Source organism: Doryrhamphus excisus, chromosome 18 (assembly GCF_030265055.1).
Source record: "Doryrhamphus excisus isolate RoL2022-K1 chromosome 18, RoL_Dexc_1.0, whole genome shotgun sequence".
Lineage (NCBI taxonomy): Eukaryota > Metazoa > Chordata > Actinopteri > Syngnathiformes > Syngnathidae > Doryrhamphus > Doryrhamphus excisus.
In genome coordinates, this window is record NC_080483.1 from 6,995,616 (window position 1) to 7,019,842 (window position 24,227).

At 40.2% G+C, this 24,227-nt stretch overlaps 1 protein-coding gene across 2 annotated transcripts; it reads right to left on the minus strand.

The window, feature by feature from the left end:
* Nucleotides 1-871: 871 nt before the first annotated feature.
* Nucleotides 872-23,549, minus strand: cntn2 (contactin 2). 2 transcript variants are annotated; one of them, XM_058055476.1, is made up of 24 exons: nucleotides 23,345-23,549; nucleotides 19,977-20,057; nucleotides 19,456-19,597; nucleotides 18,276-18,451; nucleotides 18,108-18,203; nucleotides 17,820-18,032; nucleotides 16,745-16,847; nucleotides 16,347-16,528; nucleotides 16,136-16,272; nucleotides 15,535-15,664; nucleotides 15,318-15,468; nucleotides 14,134-14,261; nucleotides 13,372-13,547; nucleotides 12,615-12,735; nucleotides 10,991-11,149; nucleotides 10,754-10,903; nucleotides 9,922-9,992; nucleotides 9,308-9,542; nucleotides 8,194-8,309; nucleotides 7,898-8,084; nucleotides 6,839-6,951; nucleotides 4,621-4,789; nucleotides 4,472-4,534; nucleotides 872-4,347 (listed from the first exon to the last, which is right to left on the minus strand). In XM_058055476.1, exons 2-23 carry the CDS (start codon nucleotides 20,029-20,031, stop codon nucleotides 4,518-4,520), a joined length of 3,027 nt encoding a protein of 1,008 aa, XP_057911459.1. In that variant the 5' UTR covers nucleotides 20,032-20,057; nucleotides 23,345-23,549; the 3' UTR covers nucleotides 872-4,347; nucleotides 4,472-4,517. The 2 variants fall into 2 exon arrangements, with proteins under 2 accessions (XP_057911459.1, XP_057911458.1); XM_058055475.1 differs by lacking the exon at nucleotides 4,472-4,534 and having other exon boundaries at nucleotides 873-4,347.
* Between the last annotated feature and the right edge of the window lie 678 nt (nucleotides 23,550-24,227).

Genomic DNA, 24,227 nt, shown 5'->3' on the forward strand with positions numbered 1-24,227 from the left:
TATTTAAAAAATACCATCTACTTCATATTTCAACTTTATGCTCATAAAATTATGTGATTCTTTTGTCATATTACGACGCTAGTCTCTTAAAATTACAACTTTTTTCTTCTTAAAATAGAACTTTTTTCTCAGAGCATTTTGACTTTATTCTTGTAAAATTACAGATTTTTTTTCATGTCTGCTGTTCTTTTTAACATTTTCGAACTAGATGAAATTTTTACTCATTAACAGTATGGCTTCATTTCCATAATATTTTTACTTTATCTTTATTACCATCTTTTAAAAATCTTTAAAAAAACAACAACATATTTTTATTATTTAAACTTTATGCTACTAAAATGATGTTTTTTCCCCAGGACTTTAATCTCTTAAAATTATTACTTTTTCTTGAAATTATAATTTTTTTTTGTAATATTTTTTTTCATTCTTGTAAAATGACTGCAGATTTTTCAATTTTTGTTTGTTTTTTATGTTTTCTTGTTAAAGTATATATTTAGAATGTACTGTAAGTCAATACAAAAAATAGCCATGCAAAGCAGATGGTCCCTGGGCCGCACTTTGGACACCACTGTTATAAAGGATCTTGAACTGGTATGAACATAATGCTTGTGACAATATGACTTGATGACTTTATTATGTTAGCCATCTGGCGAAGTCAGCCTGTGGAGCTTAAGCATATGTACCTATGGACAGGATATCTTATAATAAAGTAATACTAATATTAATAATGCAGGGAGAAGTCCTTCACTTTGTGAAGACATGTCATCCGGGTCTGGTGCATGTCTCACCCTGCGTTGAATGAATGTGTACTGTGTACTTATGTGTACTGCAACTGACTCCACACGGTAGAAAATGGATGGATGAATGGTAAACAATGAACTCAGAGATGCTTTTGTCTTTATTTTGGTCTTTCATGGTAACCCGACCTTTTAATATGACATAATATTACCATGAAGAAAAATAAGTTTGTACATTGGATCTTATCCCAAAAAGAAACAATCTTTCTGCTGTCATAAATGTGACAAAGTATTACATAAGAGCTGATAGATGCTGACAGCATTACAATGACAAGGACAGACTGTTCTCATACTGTATCAGCAAAAACACTTCCATATTGTCACCGTGACTTTTCCAATCAGTCTGCTGGTTATTTCATAGTAGATCATGTGACAAGAGCAGTGACGTGCGGTGAAGTTCATGGCTGGTGAGGGACACACTTACATTAAAAATACACACATTGTAGAATATGGTGTATCATAAATGTTTCTGCAATATTATATTGTATTATTGGCGGAAATGTCCAAATTCAGGGCGGCACGGCGGTCTAGTGGTTAGCGCACAGACCAGGGTTCAATTCCACCCTCGGCCATCTCTGTGTGGAGTTTGCAGGTTCTCCCCGTGCATGTGCGGGTTTTCTCCGGGTACTCCGGTTTCCTCCCACATTCCAAAAACATGCTAGGTTAATTGGTGACTCCAAATTGTCCATAGGTATGAATGTGAGTGTGAATGGTTGTTTGTCTATATGTGCCCTATGATTGGCTGGCGACCAGTCCAGGGTGTACCCCGCCTCTCGCCCGAAGACAGCTGGGATAGGCTCCAGCACCCCCGTGAGCCCGTGTTGAAAACCGATATGCCGATATTATCCAACTCTCAATTTCCGATACCGATATGTGTAACATGACATATCTCCTGAATGAATATGTTTTTTTAATATCGGTTTTCATGATCGGGAAAAAACAAAATTTGCATATTTTTGATATTGCATTTTTATACTACTATGGGGCCACCATGCCTCACCTACCTCCCCTGACCACACGTCACTGGTCCCAGTTAAGGGTGATCGAAAATGTTGTCAATTCCACTGTGTTTGTCTTGGCACAAGTACAATGGAACCTCGGTTAGTGTATGTCAGCATGGATAATGTCCAAAATTTACGGTAAGATTTTGTCTTGGTTTTCATAATTTTTTTCGAATAGCACACAAAATGGCTCATCTTATCGTGTTATTAATACACTGAGTGAGTCCAACCGAATGAACACTAAAAAAAACTAACTCTAACACTAAAAACTAACTCATAGCAAAGCGGTCCAGTCTGGTCCATGTTGATCTTGCTGCCACATCGTGTCTTTGGCAACAATCAGGTTTTCAACGTCAACCAAGGTTCCACTGTATTGGATATTGTTGATACACCACCATGGATGGAATGGATCAATCAAGAATGAAATATTTTGACACTTGTTACTAACAGGAAGTGTTCTTTGTGTGAGATAAGCCCTGAAATCAAGATCATTGCTAAACTTCAAGTCAAAATAATTATGCTGATATTTACACCTGTCAGCTCTTTGCGCTTCAAATTTCACGGCCTCCTGCTCTCAGTTTTTAATAAATCCTGTTCATGGTTGAATATGGCCTAAAATTAGACAAAAATATGCATTTTTAGTCTAACTTTACAGATTATTTGCCTAAATGAAGCATTTTCAAGCATAACAATGGCTAAATAAAGTATCATACAAATATACACAGGCATTCAGAAGACGCATTCAAAGACAACATGTTGGTATGTAATTCGACACTGGTGAGTAGGTGTCAGTAATGTTACATTGATGGGACAACAGCCACTGCAGGAAGTACTCTACAGAACAGGAACTACAAAAAGAATAACAAGGAAGTCTCCCAATACTAACGTGTGAGTCAATATTCAAGTCTTATTTTCTTTTGTTACATCTACAAATAAGAGTAACTGGGTAATAGGACTATAAAGATCATTGTAGGGGTGTTGTTTTATGTCTAGAGGGCTCTGATAATATTAAAAACATTTTTAAACCGGGTCTCTATTTTTGAAATACTACTTCACTGAAATTCACTTATCATGGTCGAATGTGGGAATAATTATACGTGATAAACAAAGGATTACTGCACTTTTGCCCCAGCTTTTGTATGGTTGGCTTTACATGGAAAATGTTTGCTCCAATTTTTCCTCAGTTTAAGTAGACATTTGCATAAACAAATTAGCCTGTTTACCCAGTACTCTATCATTCCACAAAATCACATGGCACCCTGTGGCACCCCAACAGAGCACCCTGCGATAGTGATAGAAGATATGTGAAAGTTATGGGGAAAGAATAGATGTGCACTCCTGATCAAAAAAAAATATTTTGCACTGTTGGATCTTATGGAGGTTCTAAGTAGGCGTGTCCTGATCCGATAATGATATCGGATATCGGTCCGATATCAGCCAAAAACCCCAATACCAGATGATATGAACCTCCATGAGCTGCGCGCTGGTTGAGTGGTTATCATGCAGGCCTCACAGCTAGAAGACCTGAGTTCAATTCCACCCTCGGCTATCTCCGAGTTTCCTCCCACATTCCAAAAACATGCTAGGTTAATTGTCGACTCCTAATTGTCCATAGGTATGAATGTGAGTGTGAATGGTTGTTTGTCTATATGTGCCCTGTGATTGGCTGGCCACCAGTCCAGGGTGTACCCCGCCTCTCGCCCAAAGACAGCTGAGATAGGCTCCAGCACCCCCGCAGCCCTCGTTAGGATAAGCGGTAGAAAATGAATGAATGAATGAATGAACCTCCATCTAGAATCTCTGACATTGGCACTCCGATACAAGCAGTCCATTCCAGACTTGGTATCAGCAGTTCTATCCAGCAGCACCCCTTCTATTAAAGAACCCATGTGATCACAACAGCTAGCCTTTTAGCAAGGTGTTGGAGTGATGTCAACCGTGTGGGTGTGTTTTTCATTCCGAAAAGTCTGAAAATGACGTTGCAGCTGAGTACAGAAGTTCATGAACATATCATGCATGAGTTTCCCGTGGTAACACGGAAACTAGGAAATACGACTGCATCACCACAGCTTCCTGAAAGCGTTTTTGACTGATATTTTGGAACAAATGATGACGAAAACCACTTTACATCATTTTGTGTATGTGAATGACAGATGAATATGGCATCTTGTTTTTACTTTTGTTTATTGTGATTTCCACTCAGTCGTCCAAATACTTGTACGCTGTAAATACTGCAGATGAAAGTATAGCTGGTCACACCTCATGTCCCTCATAAAACATTCATTGACTCTTGCCTTGCCCATTAAAAAAATGACATTTGAGTTTGTCTAACACAAATATGAAAACTGTACCTCCTGCAGGGTTAAAATGTCCCCAGCTGCCAAATGCCAAACAGGCTGAACACAAAAGAACTTTTAATTCAGAAAAGAAAAAAAGTCCAAAAGGCTGAACTCACAGTCCTGACAGAAAAACAAAAAGAAGCGAGCCAGTGAGGAGATGTATTGGATGACGACACGCCGTGGCCTGGTTTTGCACCATCATGCTGGTTCCTGCAAAGACATCACAGACCATTCATACATCAATAAATATAATACACAACATTCCATATGCTGCATATCGCTCAATAATACATCAGTTGATGAAGAAGGACAAATTAAGAAACGAAAAACTTACCACTGCCACACGTAATGGGAGGAGAACTTTTTTCACTAATTCATGTTCATGGCTGACTCCATGCTTTGTTAAGGTAATGGAATGGAATGTCATGTCTCATCAATGTAACATTACTTCACTCATTTAAAAATACCGTCACAGAGACTCACCTGAGTCGCGTGAGACTATAATCTCACGTGCAGGTCCGTCGCCGCCCTCACCCCAGGACCGCACTTCCACTACCACGTATCCGTTGTCTTTGGGCAGCGGTAGCTTCACTGATGTCTTGGCCTTGTCCACCACCTTCAGAACTGCCTGGCCTTCATGCTTGTACAGAACCTGCCATCATGAAAACAATCACTTGGAATTTATTTTTGAGTTCAATCAATGATGATGATGATGATGATGATGCCCGTTTTTGGTGGAGACGGGGATCTTGGTGACGTCATAATGTGAACTAGATGAATGAATTTGCTCCCATCGCAAATTTTCAGTCATACTGATGACTTTTTTCCATTTACATACATTTTACATACTGAACATTAATCTCTAACCATTTGTAAGAGACCCCCTCTGTCATAACTTTGGGCCCCCTACCTAGGGGGCGTGCCCCCCAGTTTGAAAACTACTGGTCTTAACAATGATGCCACAATATAAACAACACACAAAAAAGGTTGTCTTACATGAAAATATTCATTCATTTTCTACTGCTTATCCTCACGGGGGTGGACTGATCGCCAGCCAATCACAGGGCACATATAGACAAACAACCATTCACACTCACATTCATACCTATGGACAATTTGGAGTGGCCAATTAACCTAGCATGTTTTTGGAATGTGGGAGGAAACCGGAGTACCCGAAGAAAAACCCACGCATGCACGGGGAGAACATGCAAACTTTACACAGAGATGGCCGACGGTGGAATTGAACTCAGGTCTCCTAGCTGTGAGACCTGTGTGCTAACCACTCGCAGCCTACATGAAAAATATTTTTTTTTACAAATATAACACCATGAACTATTGACAATTTTCACATTTTCAACTGAACTGTACGTGTATGTGCACATGCATTATAGTTGCCCTTCAATGCATAACCTCCTTCGTGCAACATGGCTCCAAGCCTTTTCACTTCCTGGTTTGCAGAGTGTTCTTTTACAAGGCAAAGACTCTTATGAAATACACTTCTGCCACCTGGATGATGTTTTTTCAGCTTAAAATTGCACCAAACATGCTCTTTTTATTGTGTATTCTTTGTGCCTCAAACGCAAAAAACGACGTATAAATACGTCTTTGGTAGTGAATGAGTTAATTGGTTCCAGACCTGACTGTCATATGAACATTTCTGGAATGTACATGGAATATCTTCCTAGTTAGAACATAGAAACCTTCCAAATATGCTTTTAAACATCATTAGAGCCCTCTAGACATTAAATAACACCCCTATAGCCACCTTTACACTAGCAATCTAGCAAACATAATTAAAAGAGAAAATAAGACATATAAAACAACAAGACTCGTGCATGTTACTGTAAATATATTCTGTTGCGAGGCTTACAGGAAATGACGTCTGGGGTTCTGAGTTGAGTTTTAGCTTGGCGTGGGTTACAGCGGCGACAGTAGCCCTTGTTACGAATTATTCCGGCGATCATGTCTGGTGCTTGTGTGTCCCACCTAGCATTCCAGTATTACGACAGTATAATTCACGTCTTTGAATGCGTTTTCTGAATGCCTTAAATTCTTATTTTATTTCAACTAGACCATTTTTAGGCTTGAAAATGTTTAATTTAGGCAAAAAATACATACAATTTATTTGAAAATATTCAACCACGAAACAACATGCTTTATTAGTATATATATATATTTTTTTTATCTATTTATTTATTTATTTATTTATGTATTTATTTTTTTTAATGTGATAGAGTGAAGCCACTACAGTCTAAGCATAAGGGGCTGAGGGATTACGATATTATTATTTATTTTATTAACGGGTTCATTGAGTAAGCACAAGAAACACGGTAACATGTTGCATTATCTTGACCTTGTGCAAGGTCACCTCAGCATGTCATTTTTTAACTGTCTAATGGTTATTTAATCATTTGAACTTTGCGTTTTGTTTGATATTCCTTTTCATGGCTCACTGAAATGAAATCTAAATGAGGGCAATCAATAACGATCAAAGTACCCAGATTTATTGTTACAATCAATGAGAGTCATTCATTAAAAATTGGTGTACATAATAAATACAAACACGTGCTCCAAAGCTCAAAGGTTTCTGGTGTCACGTTTCATGCAATATTTATTCAAGTTAAGACTCTAATGGATATTTTAACTTTGTAACAACACAATGAAAAAGGGTATAAATCCATACGTGCACGATAAGACTCACCTTGTAGCCCAGGATAGCAGACTCATTGTGGAAGGCCTTCACCTGGTCCCAGCTCACAGTCACCCACCCACCATCCGTCCTCCATGACACATTTCCAGGAGGGCGATTGGGAGCTGAAAAAAACATATATACAGTATATATTTATCATATATATGTATGTATGACTTTCTTGAATAACATGAAATCATCAATAAATGTACTATGACTTATCACATACTACAGTATTAATTGGACCTGTACCCTAGAAACCGCCCATGAATGATACGGGAAAAGGCTGAAATGATACTGTGTCAAAGCCCAGGGCAGTGATACTGATAAAATATAGAGTTTAACCATGTCCAGTATCAGACCCCGTAGCTGTCCACTCAGAGCGCGCTGCTCTGGTATCGTGCCCGTGAAGCAACCAATCAGAGAACAGCGCACGAGCGTGAACACACAGTTTACACTGTTTAGATATAATACATGTAATAAACTGAACATTTTCTGGAAACAAAATGGTCTTTTGATTAAATAGTACGTGATAATAAGCTCATGATTAAATAGTATGTGATAATAAGATCATCACATGATTTGTCTGGTATCAGGCCCAGTATCATGCCCCCGCGTGCCAGTATCAGCACGAGACCTGGTCTGATACCAGACAAACCTATGTGATAACCTATAATTAGTGCTCAAATACTCCGATATTGGCTTTTTTGCAGAAAACTGATGTGCCGATAACGCTCAATTTCCGATACCGATATGTTTAACATGACATATCTCCTGTGGTGGAACGTGCATTTTTTAATTGTTTTTCATGATCAAGAAAGAAAATCTGATACTGTTAATAACCAATATCGCATTTTTATGCTGATATCAGGCCGATAATTATCAGACATCCCTACTTAGTATATTCATTCATTCATTTTCTACCGCTTATCCTCACGAGGGTCGCGGGGGTGCTGGAGCCTATCCCAGCTGTCTTCGGGTGAGAGGCGGGGTACACCCTGGACTGGTCGCCAGCCAATCACAGGGCTGGAAGAAAACTGCTGTGTGCATGCATGCATGGTATATGCTTACGTGGTTTCCTGGTGGTGACAGTGGAGCGGGGCGATGGAGGGCCCGTGCCTGCACTGTTATAAGCCACGACTGCAACATGGTATCGCGTGCTAGGACGAAGTCCAGACACCCGAGCTGTTGTTTCGAGTCCTGCTGTCCGCACTCGGTCTGCCGCCGCTTCCCGTTCATGCTGGCGCCAATATCGAATCTGAAGGAATCCAGGATGGACATACAAAGTCTAAGTCATCTTTCACTCTTGTGAAAAACAAACAATTGATGCGACTTATCTTTCAAATTTTTTCATGTTTTGACATCACCTCGTATCCTCTGAGGATGCCGTTGGTATTGGGTTGCAGGACCGGCTCCCATGACACCTGGATGTCGAAAGCTGTCAGTGCAGTCACATTGATGCTCAGAGGTCCAACTGTTGGTTCTGTGAGAGTTTGAAGAAAGAACGTTAAACACCAACTTACATACCGTATTTTAATCATAAGAGCGGATAAGAGTCGCATCATTCAATTACAGTGGAACCTTGGTTTGCGTCATGAATCCGTTCCAGAAGGTCCAACTCTAACCAAAACACACTCTAGCCAAATCAGTTTTTTTCCAGAATAAATAATTCCCATTAAAAACATTTTTGAGACTTATTATGTAACTGTGTTGGTTTAGTTACAAAGAACTACAGCCGACCGCTGATGACATCATAGACGGGGAGACAGCACAGGTTAGCGTCATTAATCTGTTCCGGACAATACGACTCAAACCAAAATGGGCTCTAACCAAGGCAAGTTTCCTCATATAAAATAATTTAAATCCAATTGATCTTTTCCAGACACCCAAAAATGCAAATTGTACTTAATGTTGATAAGGCCTTCCAGTACATTCTAGCAAGAATAGTGAAAAACGGACAATCTTTGAACTTTGCAATTACTTTTTTATGACTTTTTTCTTGAATTCAATAGTGGTTACGCTCTTCGGAATGTTTCTGTCCCTCACAACCTTCTTTGGACTCATAGCGGCTTATGTAGAGTTTTTTGCACTCAATGAAAAACTGCACAGACAGGCGTAATCAATGCTGAGGGTCCATTGATTGGTCGCTTGATTCTGGAGGCCCTACATGTGCCTTACAGACTGCTGAAGTAAAGTGTGAACTCAGTATCGCAGACACGTAATCCAAGATGGCTGAGTTAAAAAAAAATTATGTGCTCCATATTGCATGCTAACCTGGTGAGCGAATGCAAACCAAGGCAAAATTTTAGCAATATTTTTAGCTGTTAACTGGGGTGAATGTTAACCAAGGTACCACTGCAGTAGCAAGATAATATAATACTAATGAGGACGTTGTGTGACAAAAATACACAAAGAACACAGTTGGACTGATTGAGTGTAATAGTCTACATAGTATGTTTGGAGGATTGGAGATCAACTGACCTTCCTCAGCAGAGTGGACAACAGCAATCTGGCTGAATGGACCTTCTCCCCTGCGGTTGTAAGCTTTAATCTTCACCTCAAAGGGCGTGTACGGCATCAGGGAGTCGTTGGAGTACACATATCGGGATGACTCCACCAAGGGAATGCGTACCGCTGTCCATGACGACGTGTCTTTCTTCTTGAACTCCAGGGTGTAGCCAAAACCATCACCATTCTGGTATTCCCTGGCCATGGGCTGAAATGTTGGGCAGTAGATGTTAGTGTGTGGATGAATTCTAAACACATATTAGACTGTCGTTTCAAATCAGGCTGTGTAGGGCAAAGACTCGAGAGAGCAGATCTTCTTTAGACAGTAAAGTTGTTAAACCAATCCAATCCAGCGTTAATGTTCAGCTCATCATTTTCCATCAAAATCATTTTCCATTACTGTAACAGAGTGACATGGTTCAGGTGGTAGATTGGTCGCATCCAACCCCGATGACTGCTGGTTTGAGCCTCGGTTCTTACGTAATCGTTCAACATAATTGTGCATTTTAACAATCATTACGTTTTTTTTTTGTCCACTAACTCAGGACATATAGGACTGTTAAAAAAAATAATCGTCTGCTACTTACCGTCCACGTAATTATGAGCTCATTTCCATCTCCTCCTCCTCCTCCGAGTCCACTTGGAGCCACTGAAGGAGCTGAGGACCAAGTGTATAAAAACATCATGTAAAACATACTGTATATGTATAGTTATAAAACATAATTACTGTTTCGCCACCATCATTGTTGTTTTGTGGTTGAATATTGCCACTTAATAGTAAAAGCAAATTGTAGATGTTATTTTGCCTAAACCGGCACGGCGGTCGAGTGGTTAGCACGCAGACCTCACAGCAAGGAGACCAGGGTTCAATTCCACCCTCGGCCATTTCTGTGTGGAGTTTGCATGTTCTCCCCGTGAATGCGTGTGTTTTCTCCGGGTACTCCGGTTTCCTCCCAGATTCCAAAAACATGCTAGGTTATTGGCGACTCCAAATTGTCCATAGGTACGAGTGTGAATGGTTGTTTGTCTATATGTTGGTATAGACGTACTACAACAATTTGGAGTCATTGGGCTCTAATTTGGTAGGCACAGCGGCAACGGGGTGTCCAGCAGTCCAGCGCAGCTCGGCGCACCAACGCCTCCTCCCCTCCCAAAAATACCTCTTTTTAAATTAATATTAGAACGTATTCCATGACGAAACAGTAATAATTTATTCATTTCTTTTGGAAAAATGTGAACTGCAAAGTGGCAAGGGACAACCATAGATGCAATATTAAAGCCACCTTTCAATGATATTGATTATGAGGTTCACAGTTGGTGTATCATTGCAAGTGTGATACTAAATCTTACACTTGGATTTCCGTTATTTACAAAGGGACAGTATGTAGTATAAATGAACGTGTGTGTGTGTGTCCTTACGTGATTGTTGTGTGCGGATGGTTTGTGACGGCATGCTTGGCTCTCCACTGCCCAGGATGTTGCTGGCGATGACCTGGAATTGATAATCCATCCAAGGTAATAAGCCCATCACGACAGCAGACTCCGCATTTCCCTCTATATTCACCGGCTCTGCATTCAAATCATAATAATGCATAAAAGACTCGGGACCCACGTCAATACCAAAATCACATCATTGAGTGAGATGACTTCACTCACCGGTCCTCATCTGCTTCCACTGTGATGACAGAGACGATCGGCCCAAAATCACGTAATTGCCAATGGGACTGTGGTTGTCATAACCACGACTCCATTTCAGTTCCACTGAGGTCTCTGCAACATTCCTTACCAGTAAACCTCCAGGAGGTCCTGGGGGACCTGGGGGCCACAACAGGAAATACTGTATACTTCAAGGTCCACAAGGTAACACAGTCTATATATGTATATCTCTAATCTCATCAAAGTTTGGGAACCACTGCTGTAACCCAATCCATGTTTCCCATAAGAAACGTAATGTAATTCCAATTAATCCGTTCCAGAAAGCCAAAAAACACATTTGTATCGTTTTACAATGAATTAATTTTACATAAAACTCTAAATGCACATAAATAATGAATGAACGGGACAAATTTACATTACAACATTTAATGTTCAATGCAAAGGAAAGCCAATATAGAGCTTCTCTACTTATTAATAACATATGTTAGGAGAATTTTCTTGATTTTGACATTTGTCCATTTAAGTGGTTGTGAATTTTGGTAAAATTGTTTTCGCTGATGTTGGTTGCATCACGTAGATGTTTAGTACAGCATGGGTATAGTGGCGATGATTGTCCATTACTATTAATATAGAAGAATATGAACATAAACAGAGCCTTGTCATGGACTTTGGACACATTTTGAATATACTGTATTCTTACTGCATATGTGTATCTTTAGGCTTAATGTATTACGTACATGGCTCCACCAACAGTGACTTAAAGCCTGCTGATTTGATTGGCATTGAATATACAGTCCCTCTTCTATCACAGTAACCGTTTTAATTTTTGTAGTTGAAACTAGATAGAAAACCTGTTTGCAACCTTTTAAATACGCTTCTAACATTATTAGAGCCCTCTAGCCATGAAATAACACCCCTATAGTCACATTTACACTTTTATTACCCAATATAGTAGACATAATAAGAGAACGTAAAACATTAAAAGCTTGTGTGTGTTGCTGTAAATGTGTTCTGGTGTTAGGGGGGCTGAGTGGGGTGCAAACAGGAAGTGATGTTTTATCTTGCCGTGGTTTACAGGCTCCAATGGATTATTGGGGCCGATTGGGCCTGTTGTGAGCTCATTCAAACCTACAATAAAAGCCTGTTTTTCAGGCGAGGGTCTGGTGCTTGTATGTCATTACGATAACATCACTGACACCCAGTGATCGGTGTTGACTACTACATATCATCACAACGTCTTTGAATGCATCTTCTGAATGCCTTATACAGTATTTGTATGTTACTTAATTTTGCCATTTTTATGCTTGAAAACGCTTAATTTAAACATCAATATGTCAAATTTGCTGACTACTAGTAATAGGCCACATTCAACCACAAAAGTATGATTTATTAATTAAGATATTTCTGAAAAAAACGTGATTGAGTGAACGTGGCGTAGCGAGGGATTACTGTACTTCATATGTATTGTCACACCAGCTCAAATGTGTGCTGAGTGCTCTCATCTTGACTGTAAACAAATGGACAATGGAAATTTAACCACTGAATGGACTAATTTGTTTGTCATTAATCATGAATTTTCTTTAAGAACGCTATTGTCCATTTTGAACTGTGTGTCCAAACTTACCTCGTACTACGAGTTTGGCTACAGCTGAAGCACCATCCACCACAGTCTGAGCGCTACAGGTGTAAGTACCTGCCTGACTCAGCTGAGCATTCACAATAAACAGATCTCCAATGTTTTCTTTCTGCAATGCAAATAAATCAAACCAGAGAACAAAGACATTTCATAAGTCAAACAAGATTCATACTATCAACAAAATTTATGCCTGATCGACAATCATCAATCATCAATCATCCATCCATTTTCTTCCGTTTGTCCATGTCACGGGACCAGGAGTCTCTTCCAGCTCTACCCGGGGGGACGCCTAGGCATTCCAAGGCCTGCTGTGAGACCTGTGTCCTCAGTCTGCCTCTGAGCTGGGCATGCCCGGAAGACCTCACTAAGGAGGCATCCAGGACGCATGCCCGAGCCACCTCAACATGGATCCTCTCCACTCAAAGTGGTAGCAGCTACTCTGATTTAGTCCAACCTTTGCCCATCCATTTGCACCCTTGGTCGGGCATTGTAACGGACCTCATCAAGGGCCTGTGAATGGTTTGTTGAATATTTTGGTTGTGCCCTGCCATTGGCTGGCAACCAGTCCAGGGTGTACCCCGTCCCTCCCACCGGAAGTCAACTGGGATAGGCTTCAGCTACCAGTGATCCTAATGCAGACAAGCGTTATAGAAAATGTGTGAATGGATGGTTGTTTTAAGAGTGTACTAAGTGCACAGTGAACATTATGATTGATGGGGTAAAAAAAAATCAGTCATGCACTCACGCCCTCCACTCGATGGTAGGGCCCAGTCGAGTCCTCCAGGTCCAGCAGAGCCCCATTGAGGGCCCAAGTGAAGGTCAGATCCATGGTAGGGTCATGGGAGGCGTGACACTGTAGCGTTACATTCTCGCCCTGATTGATGTCGGCATTGGAGGGAGCCAGTGTGATTTTGGTGGCGTCTGTTTTGGCAACATCATGAGTAATGTTACCTTTATTGTGAAAGTGTACAATTGTAAACATTTCACACTAAAAAACAGAAGTAAGCAATGCTAAACTCTTATATATTAGGGAAGATGGTATAATGAAACAGAGTAAAATCAGCTGAGCGACTACATATATAAAAAGGGTCATTGAAAAGTAACTGCCCATTTTAAAATACTTAAATTTATTTAAATGTTTTTTTAATTTATTAATTTATTCATACAGTTATACTATGTTGTAATATTTTTTGCTTTTTTTGTGAATGTTCCATGATGTATTGGAATTAAATCTATGGCATAATTAAATCTATGAATCCATCCCACAAGAGTTCATGAAATCAGTTAATGCGGCCCCCAGGCATCTTGAGAAACTGGTGGTGAATGCTGGCGCCCATATCAAATTTTAAATAACACTCTATGCAATACAATTTCTTCTCAAGATCCTTTCTTATAAAAATTATACTTCCGAAATAAATGACAAGTTCTTAAAAATAGGGAATTACTTTTCAATCACCCTGAATATACAGTGTAAACATATTTTCTGCAGTGTGTGTACATACTATACCTCTGACAGACAGGTGTCCTGTGCTGTTTGCTTTGCCCAGGTAGTTCTCAGCAAAGCAAGTGTATTTGCCTTCATCTGCCCTGCTGATATTGGTGATCCACAAGATCCCGTCTGGAGTCACGGTCACCCTGTGCAAACACAAGGTGGCAGCCGTGGACAATATATCAATACATCACAATATATAATAATCAAAAACATAACATTTCTGGGGTATTTGATGTCATCTATTTATTCTCCACATTATTATTTATTATTTATTGTTATACGGGAGCCAGGCAACGACATTTTGTTGGCAATTACACTGCTGTGTTATTGTGCAATGACAATAAAGAAAGTCTATCTATCTAGCTATCTAAAATGGTGTTTTGGTAACTTCTAGCCTTCTAGCACATTGGTCCTCAACTGGTTTGGTTTTCCAAAATGTGGAAAAGTGTCAACTCAAAATTCTTAAATATTACATATTTAATGAAAATACATTATACTGCAGCTGGACTTTGGGGTATTGCAAAATATAGTAATCCCTCATTTATCATGGTTACTTGGTTCCAGACCGGACTGTGATAAGCGAATTTCGGCAAAGTAGGATTCCTTACATAAAAGGAATATTTATTTTATTTTTTTGGTTAATATACAAGTCTGTAAATGGAACTGAGGGCTTTAGGGTCAATATAGATATTTCCCATGAGGTCTGTTGTTAGCTAGTTCATATTAACTTGTTTTCTCTCATTATAATGCACAGAAAAGGGAAAAAAATATGTGTTCATGTTTCACATAAGCATTGTGAATGATGGGCAAAATTCCCCCAAAAGTGCCTTTACATAAATGCCATATTCAGCCATGAAACAGCAGATTTATTAAATAGTATCCTTTTGAAAAACAGTCATAGAAAGAAGCAGAGAAATTTGAACTGCAAAGTGGCAATGGATGACTGTAACGCTGAGTCGGCAGAAAAAAACAATACTGATATGAACTGATATATCATTTTCATGCCAGACTCAGCCAATATTATTGAACATCCTGAGTTACATGGGTGTTGGAAGGCTGGTTCTGGCCCACCTGAGGTCAAGGGGACCCTGACTAGCCCGGTAAGAATGCACTGTAGATAGTGAATGATGCCACAGGTTCATTTTTTTGTTTTGTTACTATGATCTCTGTTTAATGTGAAGAAGATGTCTGCTAAAAACCTGCTACTGTTGGTGAGCAACTCTGTCCCACGACTCCAGAACAGGCTGGGCTTTGGGGCAGCTCGAGGGCGACACTCGATCATCACTTGTCCCCCTCTGGCTGCTGGGATCAGCTTCCGCACGGGGTTCAACCGAAAGTCTGGAGCCTGAACTGGAGTACAGGAGTAAAATGAAGTTAGCCTAAGCGATGAGTGTCTTCTAATGAACTTTATCCTACCTTGGACTCGTAGCTCAGCAGTAGAGTAGATGGTTCCGTGCTTGTTCTCGGCCACACATTGGTACATCCCAGAATCTTCCAAGGCGAGGTTGCTAATCTTGAGACGAGCTCCATTCACTTGTACTCTGTCCTGATAAAAGAAGGTCAGAAACACTATTGAATTTAACATTATTAAAGCCCTCTAGACTTTAAATAACACACCTATATTTACCTTTGCACTGCTATTATCGATATATTCAACATTCATTTATTCATTTTCTACCGCTTTTCCTCACGAGGGTTGCGGAGGTGCTGGAGCCTATCCCAGCTGTCTTTTGGGCGGGAGGCGGGGTACACCCTGGACTGGTCGCCAGCCAATCACAGGGCACATTTAGACAAACAACACTCACATTCATACCTATGGACAATTTGGAGTCGCCAATTAACCTAGCATGTTTTTGGAGCACCCGGAGAAAACCCACGCATGCAAACTTCACACAGAGATGGCCGAGGGTGGAATTGAACTCTGGTCTCCTAGCTGTGAGGTCTGCGTGCTAACCACTCGACCGCTGTGCCGCCTATATTCAACATAATAAGAGAAAATAAGACATTTAAGACACACCTGTGTGGCGAGAGGTTGTCCATTACGGAGCCAACGAATGGAAGGTCGTGGTTTACCAGCAGCCACACAACTCCAGTGAAGCTCTGAACTGATCTCCACTTCCGAGTCACTCATCACCTGCAACCACTCTGGCTGAGCTGGAGACAAAAAGATAACCATTGTGGGAAAAAAAAAACCCAAAAACTAAGTGCAAAGTAAGCTAGAAAAAGACCTTGCACACTGATGCGGCCCTGGTGCGTATCAACTCCTTGCGAGTTATAGGCTTCACACTCGTAGACACCCTCGTCGTCAAAGGAGAGGTCTGGCAGAATGAGAGTAGGACCTTCAACACTAGAACCTGCCTTGGATGGCATGAGTCCATCCACCTTTCGCCATCGAACCTTTGGAACAGGGCTACAAGAGTAGAAAAACTCAATCGTCACAATATTACGGGATTGCTGTTTTTTTTTTATTGATGCTGTGCTAATTTACAATTCATTACACTGCATTGTACGGTATGTATAGGTAATATTTACATCTATACTGTATATCTATATATACTACATCTATATTATATCTAAAACAGATATTGGAGTAGTAAGATATAAGTTTTATTAAAAAGAAACTTACTTCCCATAGGCAAAGCACTCCAGCTGGGCAGTGTTTCCTGCTAGGACGTAGTTCTCTGCAAGGAATCGAACTTTGATGCTTGGAACTGACTTCCTTACATTGACTAAAAGAAAAAAGAAGTACTTCTTTAGATGGACTACAATGAAAAACATATACTTTTCTTACATTGACTACCATAAAAAAACAAATACTTTCTTTCAGCTTAGGTCACAACCAGACCTAAGAATTTTTTGGGAAGTTCTGGTTACCATGAAGGGTTAAGATGCGACATAAATATCCTGATATTGAAATCACGTGAGGCGGCACGGCAGTCTAGTGGTTAGCGCGCAGACCTCACAGCTAGGAGACCAGGGTTCGATCATAGAAAACCGTGCCGAGAAGGGCAGTACTGTGTGTAAAAGTACATTTTTTCTGCTACATATATTCTACCAATGGAAAAATAATAATAATATGGGTTTTCATGCCAAATTCCGGCCGAGTGGTTAGCATGCAGGCTACACAGCTTGGAGACCTGCGTTAGAGTCCACCCTTGGCCATCTCTGTGTGGAGTTTGCATGTTCTCCCCGTGCATGCGTGGGTTTTCTCCGGGTACTCCGGTTTCCTCCCACATTCCAAAAACATGCTAGGTTAATTGGCGACTCCAAATTGTCCATAGATATGAATGTGAGTGTAAATGGTTGTTTTTCTATATGTGCCCTGTGATTGGCTGGCCACCAGTCCAGGGTGTACCCCGCCTCTCGCCCAAAGACAGCTGGGATAGGCTCCAGCACCCCCCGCGACCCTCATGAGGAAAAGCGGTAGAAAATGAATGAAATCACGTGTTCACAACCACGGCATACAAAAAAATAGACATTTTGCGCAAACCTGTCAACAGAACAACGTACAAAACACACACGTTAGCCATACGGAAGACGCACAAAGACATATTGTACTGTATCTTGTTTAAATAAGTATTTTCCTGAGATGTGCTACCATCAATGTTTTGAAAATGAATGTTTGGTTTTAAAAGACTTGCACCTAAATTTGCCGTGTCAGCAGTGTGACTTGCTGCTGGGCTGCTGAGCTGGTGTCTTACCATCAGGCAGCACAGTCAGCTGGTTGGCTTTGCTAAAGGTGCTCTTGGTGCTGATGTCCATGTTGATTGTGGTAAAACAGAAGTAGTTTCCGGTGTCGTTGGGCTCTGCTTTGGCCAGATACAGGTTCCCTGTTACCTGGGACACAAACCAGCGGCCATCATCTTTCTTGATGAAGTTGGGGAACTCATTGAGGAGCCAGCGGTAGGACAGAGCTACAGGGGGACAAGATTGGATCAGATGGATCAAGGGGAAATGTACTGACGGATGACCAATAGTGAACAGGATACCTGGATAATGTGGGGGTGGCTGACATGCGAGGAATGTCCCAGCGCCTTCATAAGCTGTCTGAGGACTCCTGCTGTCCGGAGGAAAGTCATGAAGGTCTGAAGTAAAGAAAGACCACCATGATGATGTGGTTGTCGTCACATGAAGAGAAAACATTCATTTTTACTTACAGCCAAATTTAAGAATAGCTGCTCTGCTGATGATGGTTCCACAGCGGTTGATGGCCAGACACTGATAAGAACCTGTGTCTCGACTCCATTCTGGTCTACTGATCACCAGGTTGCCAGCGACCAGAGTGTAACGGAGGTCTAAACCCAATGGGACCTCGGTGCCATTCACCAGCCACCTGTATTTCAAAGAGAAACACAGCATCCAATATACAGTATATAGTACGTGATAATACCATTTTATTGGTAATGGTTGATAATGGTTCAATGGTTGATAAATGATTTAGATTTGTGTGGGAGACCATCTTGTGGTAGTCCAGTGCATGTGCACCTCATCATCACGGTGGGAAATTTAGCAGCTGCAATAAACGGTGCCGGTAAAACACCTTGTCAGTCAACGCTACAGAAATAGGACAGTCCATATCCGTAGTATGCCCTGCGCAGGTTTGGTCGCCATTATGGTAAGCAGAATCCAGGCCACCTCTAATGAGGACAAGTGATATAGAAAATAGATGATGTGTTTTTTCTCCGGGTACCGGTTTCCTCCCACATTCCAAAAACATGCTAGGTTAATTGGCGACTCCAAATTGTCCATAGGTATGAATGTGAGTGTGAATGGTTGTTTGTCTATATGTGTTTAGTTTATATGTTTAGTCATGAGGGAGAAGAAAATAATTAAAATCAATTTTTGGTTGGGACAAAAAAATGTTTATAAAAAAAAAAACATTAGGCTGCACGGCAGTCAAGTGGTTAGCAAGCAGGCCTCACAGCTAGGAGACCAGTTCAATTCCAACCCCAGTCATCTCTGTGTGGAATTTGCATGTTCTCCCCGTGCATGTGTGGGTTTTCTCCGGGTACTCCGGTTTCCTCCCACATTCCAAAAACATGCTAGCTTAATTGGCGACTCCAAATTGTCCATAGGTATGAATGTGAGTGTGAATGGTTGTTTGTCTATATTTGCCCTGTGATTGGCTGGCGACCAGTCCAGGGTGTACCTCGCCTCTCGCTCAAAGACAGCTGGGATAGGCTCCAGCACCCCCATAACACCCCCCCCCCCCCACACACACACACACACACACACAACCCCTGTGAAGATAAGCGGTCGAAAATGAATGAATGATACAGATGACAATGTGTGTGTGACAATGTGACAACTGTGCATGAGCTGTTTGGCACTACCCACCTGTAGGAAGCAGCTGGACTGGCCCTGGCCTGACAGCTGAGAACCACCTTCCCTTCACTCAGACCTTCTGGGTAAATGACACTACTTGGTTGCTCTTCAAAAACTGGCCCACTGTCATGACCAGATACACACACGTCCCCACCTGGAAAAAGGACAACAATTCACACAGACCACACATCACCTGGTGTATTAAATAAGAACCCTTGACCTGAATCTGGCACCCTTACGAATGCTTGTGAATTTTGTGCTGTATACAAATATTATTTCCGCATATAAAATGAAAAAGCCAGAGGAGTAGTTTATACTGGAGGTGCTTAATTACACAGATTGTTTGATAAAGTCTGTGAGGTGAGCCAACTCAATACTATTTTCCAAACACTTCCGTGGGCGGGATGAAATAGCAGCAGTGCACCGGAGTTTGGCACATGTGCCGTATACTGTATCACAAGCAATACAAAGAAAAGTGGGATGAAAACCATTTGAGTGATCAGAGTGCCCGTCGTGTGAGAAAGTGAACTTGCCAAAAGCCGTGAGAAACAGCGAGGTGAGGATCAGGAATGGCAGCAAAGACGCCATCTTCTCAGTCCAACTCCAATGTGTCCCTGTGTATAAAAAACAGATGAGTTGAATGTATACGGTACATACTGTACGTGTGGGTGGTGGTGGATGGGACTCTGACTTTTTAGGGGGTTATTTTTTGCTAAAGAAACATGATACATATGACAAATATTGCATTTATTTGCATTGAAGTGCAAAAAAACTATGTGTTTGTCAGGATGTGGCCACTAGTATAATGTTGCAGAAACATTTATTATACACCATGACTTTTGAATGTCTTTTAGCTCATTCAATCCCAGGCCCAATCCCAGTATCGGCCATTTTGGACGATTTACACGGAATTGTCAAGGCACACAGAATATTGGCTTCTAGAGGTCTATAAGCATGGGACCTGCCGAAAAAAGAAATATTATACTGTCATCGGGTGGCACGGTGGACGAGTGGTTAGCGCGCAGACCTCACAGCTAGGAGACCAGGGTTCAATTCCACCCTCAGCCATCTCTGTGTGGAGTTTGCATGTTCTCAAACATGCTAGGTTAATTGGCGACTCCAAATTGTCCATAGGTATGAATGTGAGTGTGAATGGTTGTTTGTCTATATGTGCCCTATGATTGGCTGGCGACCAGTCCAGGGTGTACTCCGCCTCTCGCCCAAAGACAGCTGGGATAGGCTCCAGCACCCCCCGTGACCATCGTGAGGAAAAGCGGTAGAAAATGAATGAATGAATACTCTCATCGTTCATCAGCTTCTACCTTTTTCTGTTCTTTAGTCATCAGTTTCAGCAAAATATCACTTCTCAACAAAAAATGGTGAAAAGATACATTTCAATCATGACTTTCACTCTGACACAAGCAATAATCATTAGTTCTTCATTAATCTAAATGTACATACTCTAAATCCTCAGTTATTACTGCACTCATTAGTTCCTCATCAGTTCTCCATTAGTTCCTCTGTAACTACTCTAAATGTATGTGTGTTAGTCATTGGTTCCTCATTAGTTCTTTATTACTTCCTCAATGACTACTGTATATTTGTATACCTACCTAAATCTATACCTATCATCCTAAAGGGGTGGGGTGTGGGTGATCTGAAAAGTGCTTGTCACTGCTGTACTTCCATAGACAGGAAAAGCCTTTTTTTTACAGTCAAATGCATTAAGGATATTTTTATTTAGTGCTGAATGAATTAATACATTTGACCGCCAAGATGGAGGAAAATATATCCACGCTGACCAGACGTTTGTGATATTTGTCCAATTGCATTAAATGCCAGTATGATTTAACAGATAAGAGCCGCATCCTTCCCCCTGCATTTTGTACCATCTATGATGTAGCTGAGAGGCTCTTTGGTCACAGTGTGCAGACACGGCTTCTCATGTGTCAAAATGAAGTCTCACTCAAACAAGTAACGATTCATCCAAATGGTCAGACATGAGCAGCACGAATGACAAAGCTTGAAGTGTCCACTCACTCTCAGAGAGTGAGATATCAATGGAGTGTATTTGATGGGTGGATTACGGCGTGGTACACAAGTATGGGGCAGCTGAGAAGCAAAGTGTGCAGATTTTTAGAATGGATAATTGTCTCTGAATCAAAGAGTCTTTGTCGTCTTCACTTTCTAACTTCACTCATCGACTAATTCATGATTCAGCGTTCATGGCCCCGCACATTCACAGATTTTTGGTGAAATAAAAAAAACGACTGTGTTTGATTTTTGCGTTTTTTGCTCCAAAAATAGGAGACACTTCACTTAAAATTGGTAATCATTTGTAAATATGTGATCATCGTCACATCGTCAAACGATTTACACTTCAGAGGTACTTGAACACACCACAGCTGTGTGCAGTGACTCCCACAGATCATCTACATTATCATTCAATAGTGGTGAGTAGCAATACATGTCATATAGTACTTTAAATGTACTTAATAAGTGTGTGAGGCATGCTGTACAACAATGACAATTGAAGAGTCTGGAGCTGAATCTAATCTAATAATTACATTATTTCAAATGTTGATCCAAAATTGTAGAACACCAGCAAAAGGATTTGGAGGGTGGAGAAATGTCTAATGAATATAGACATTTTCATGAGTGTCTCAATGACTTGCTGATGTTCACCCCTGTGAAAAGCGAGGATCAAGTGCAGTAGTATTACATAAATTAGGAATAAGCTGCCCAAACAAGTCTCCAACTGGTCCAAAACGCTGCTGCAAGAGTTCTAACCAGAGCAAGAGGAGATCATATTTCTTCTCCCCTAGATTCACTGCACTGGCTTCCTGTATACGTTGAATGGTAATAAATTAGTTTTAGCTGCTGATACCACGATAAGTCTCAAACGTACCTTAAACCCCCTTTAGCTTAAATGGAGTATAAATATATTTCTCTACCATAAAATATAGTATATAAATATTTTTCTGCCAGATAAAAAAAACACACATTTGTCTGGTAGTATCATTACTACCAATAATATATCAATGTTGGTCTGCAGGTATTACTACCAGTAATATTACTACAAATAAAATATAAATATACAATATAAATATTTCTGTGATTCCTACAATGATATAAATGTATATATATATTGTAAAAAAAAAATTGATTGGACAGTATAGACATAATTACCTTTTAGCATAATTACTACCAATAATATATTAACATAATATATAAATATTTATATAGCAAAGTATTTACTACTATAAATATATGAATATTATATGCAAAGAATTGACCAAATATAAATATTTCTCGACCAGGCAATATGAAAATATTTTTCCAGCTAAGTGATTATAACAAATAATATATACATTTAATATGTAAATATTTCTTAGAATTATATATTTTAAAAATTTACAAAAATTACAATTATTTCTGTGTTTACTACCAATACACAAGTGTAATATATAAATACTTCTCTACCAGTGTGTTTACTACCAATAACATTTGAATATATTAAATATATTTAAATACAAAAACAAATACTCTAAATACTGTAAATGTGTAGCCGAGTGATATGTGCACTAGCTAAAATAATAATAATCGGTGAGTGAACAGAAAAATGGTTAAAGTTCCATCATATTATCTTACCACAAGAATTTCAGCATATTGTATGGTATTATATATGGTTTTATATGTATGTGTGTGTATGTAGTCAGAAGGTACTGTACGTAAGTAAGACAAATGGCTGGGTTGAAGTTCGAAAGATACACATGTGTGTGACATCATACAAGTCATGCTGTTGTTGTGTATTAAACGCGTCCGTCCTGAAACCCTTAAACGACAAACGTACACATGTGCTGAATGTAAGGATGAAAAGAATGTATTTATTTACAAATACCTTGCGGACGGTCCTGCCTTTCCCAACACCGAAATGCGGAGCAGCGAAAAATGTGCGCAGGAGTCCAGACGTTGCTTAAATCCTCGCTAACGGAACCAAGCAACCTTTTTAATTAGTCAACGTCCGCCTTCTCGCTTTGCTTCACGTTCATCTCGCCTGCATCCTCACGTTCTGTCTGCTCCATGGCGGCACTAAAGAAGCTCGCGCAAATACTACAATCTACTTCCGGTTGCCGTCTAACAAAATAAATGACAGATTCAGTCGTTTCTCGTTATTGCTGTATTATGAGTTTACTACATGCATAGTTTACCAGCCAAACTACAATATGAAGACTTCCCACGGTGTGTTTTGGCTTTGAAACGTAAACAGAATCATTTTTGTTATCATCCATTGGGATATTTGTGTAAATACAGTTCAGCTTTATTAAGGTTATATTTTATACTGAAGGCAAAGTGCGACAACTTCTTATATATGCTAAATCTAGCTTTCCTCCAGTCGCAGCACTTCTTTTGTTATGGTCTGCCTGGAAGTGATGCAAAGAGCTGGCAGGCGCTGCATCCCTGCCTCCCTCCTACCATCCTCCTCTCCTACCTCCTCGTCTCCTCCATCCTCCTCTCCCAGGGGAGCAGAAAGAGTAAATGAAGCCACACGTCAGCAGAATCAATATTGTCATGATATAAAAGCATAAAGAAGGGGAGCTTAATAATGATAAGGACTTTCTCATTATTTATTTTTAACTTTTAACAAAATAAATAATAATAATAAATAATAAATTATATCATTGATATCGTTTCTGTGTTCTGTAGTTAGAACCTAGAAAAACTGTTCCTTTTAAATGTGTTTTTATAACATTATTTCAGCTCTCTAGACATTAAATAACACC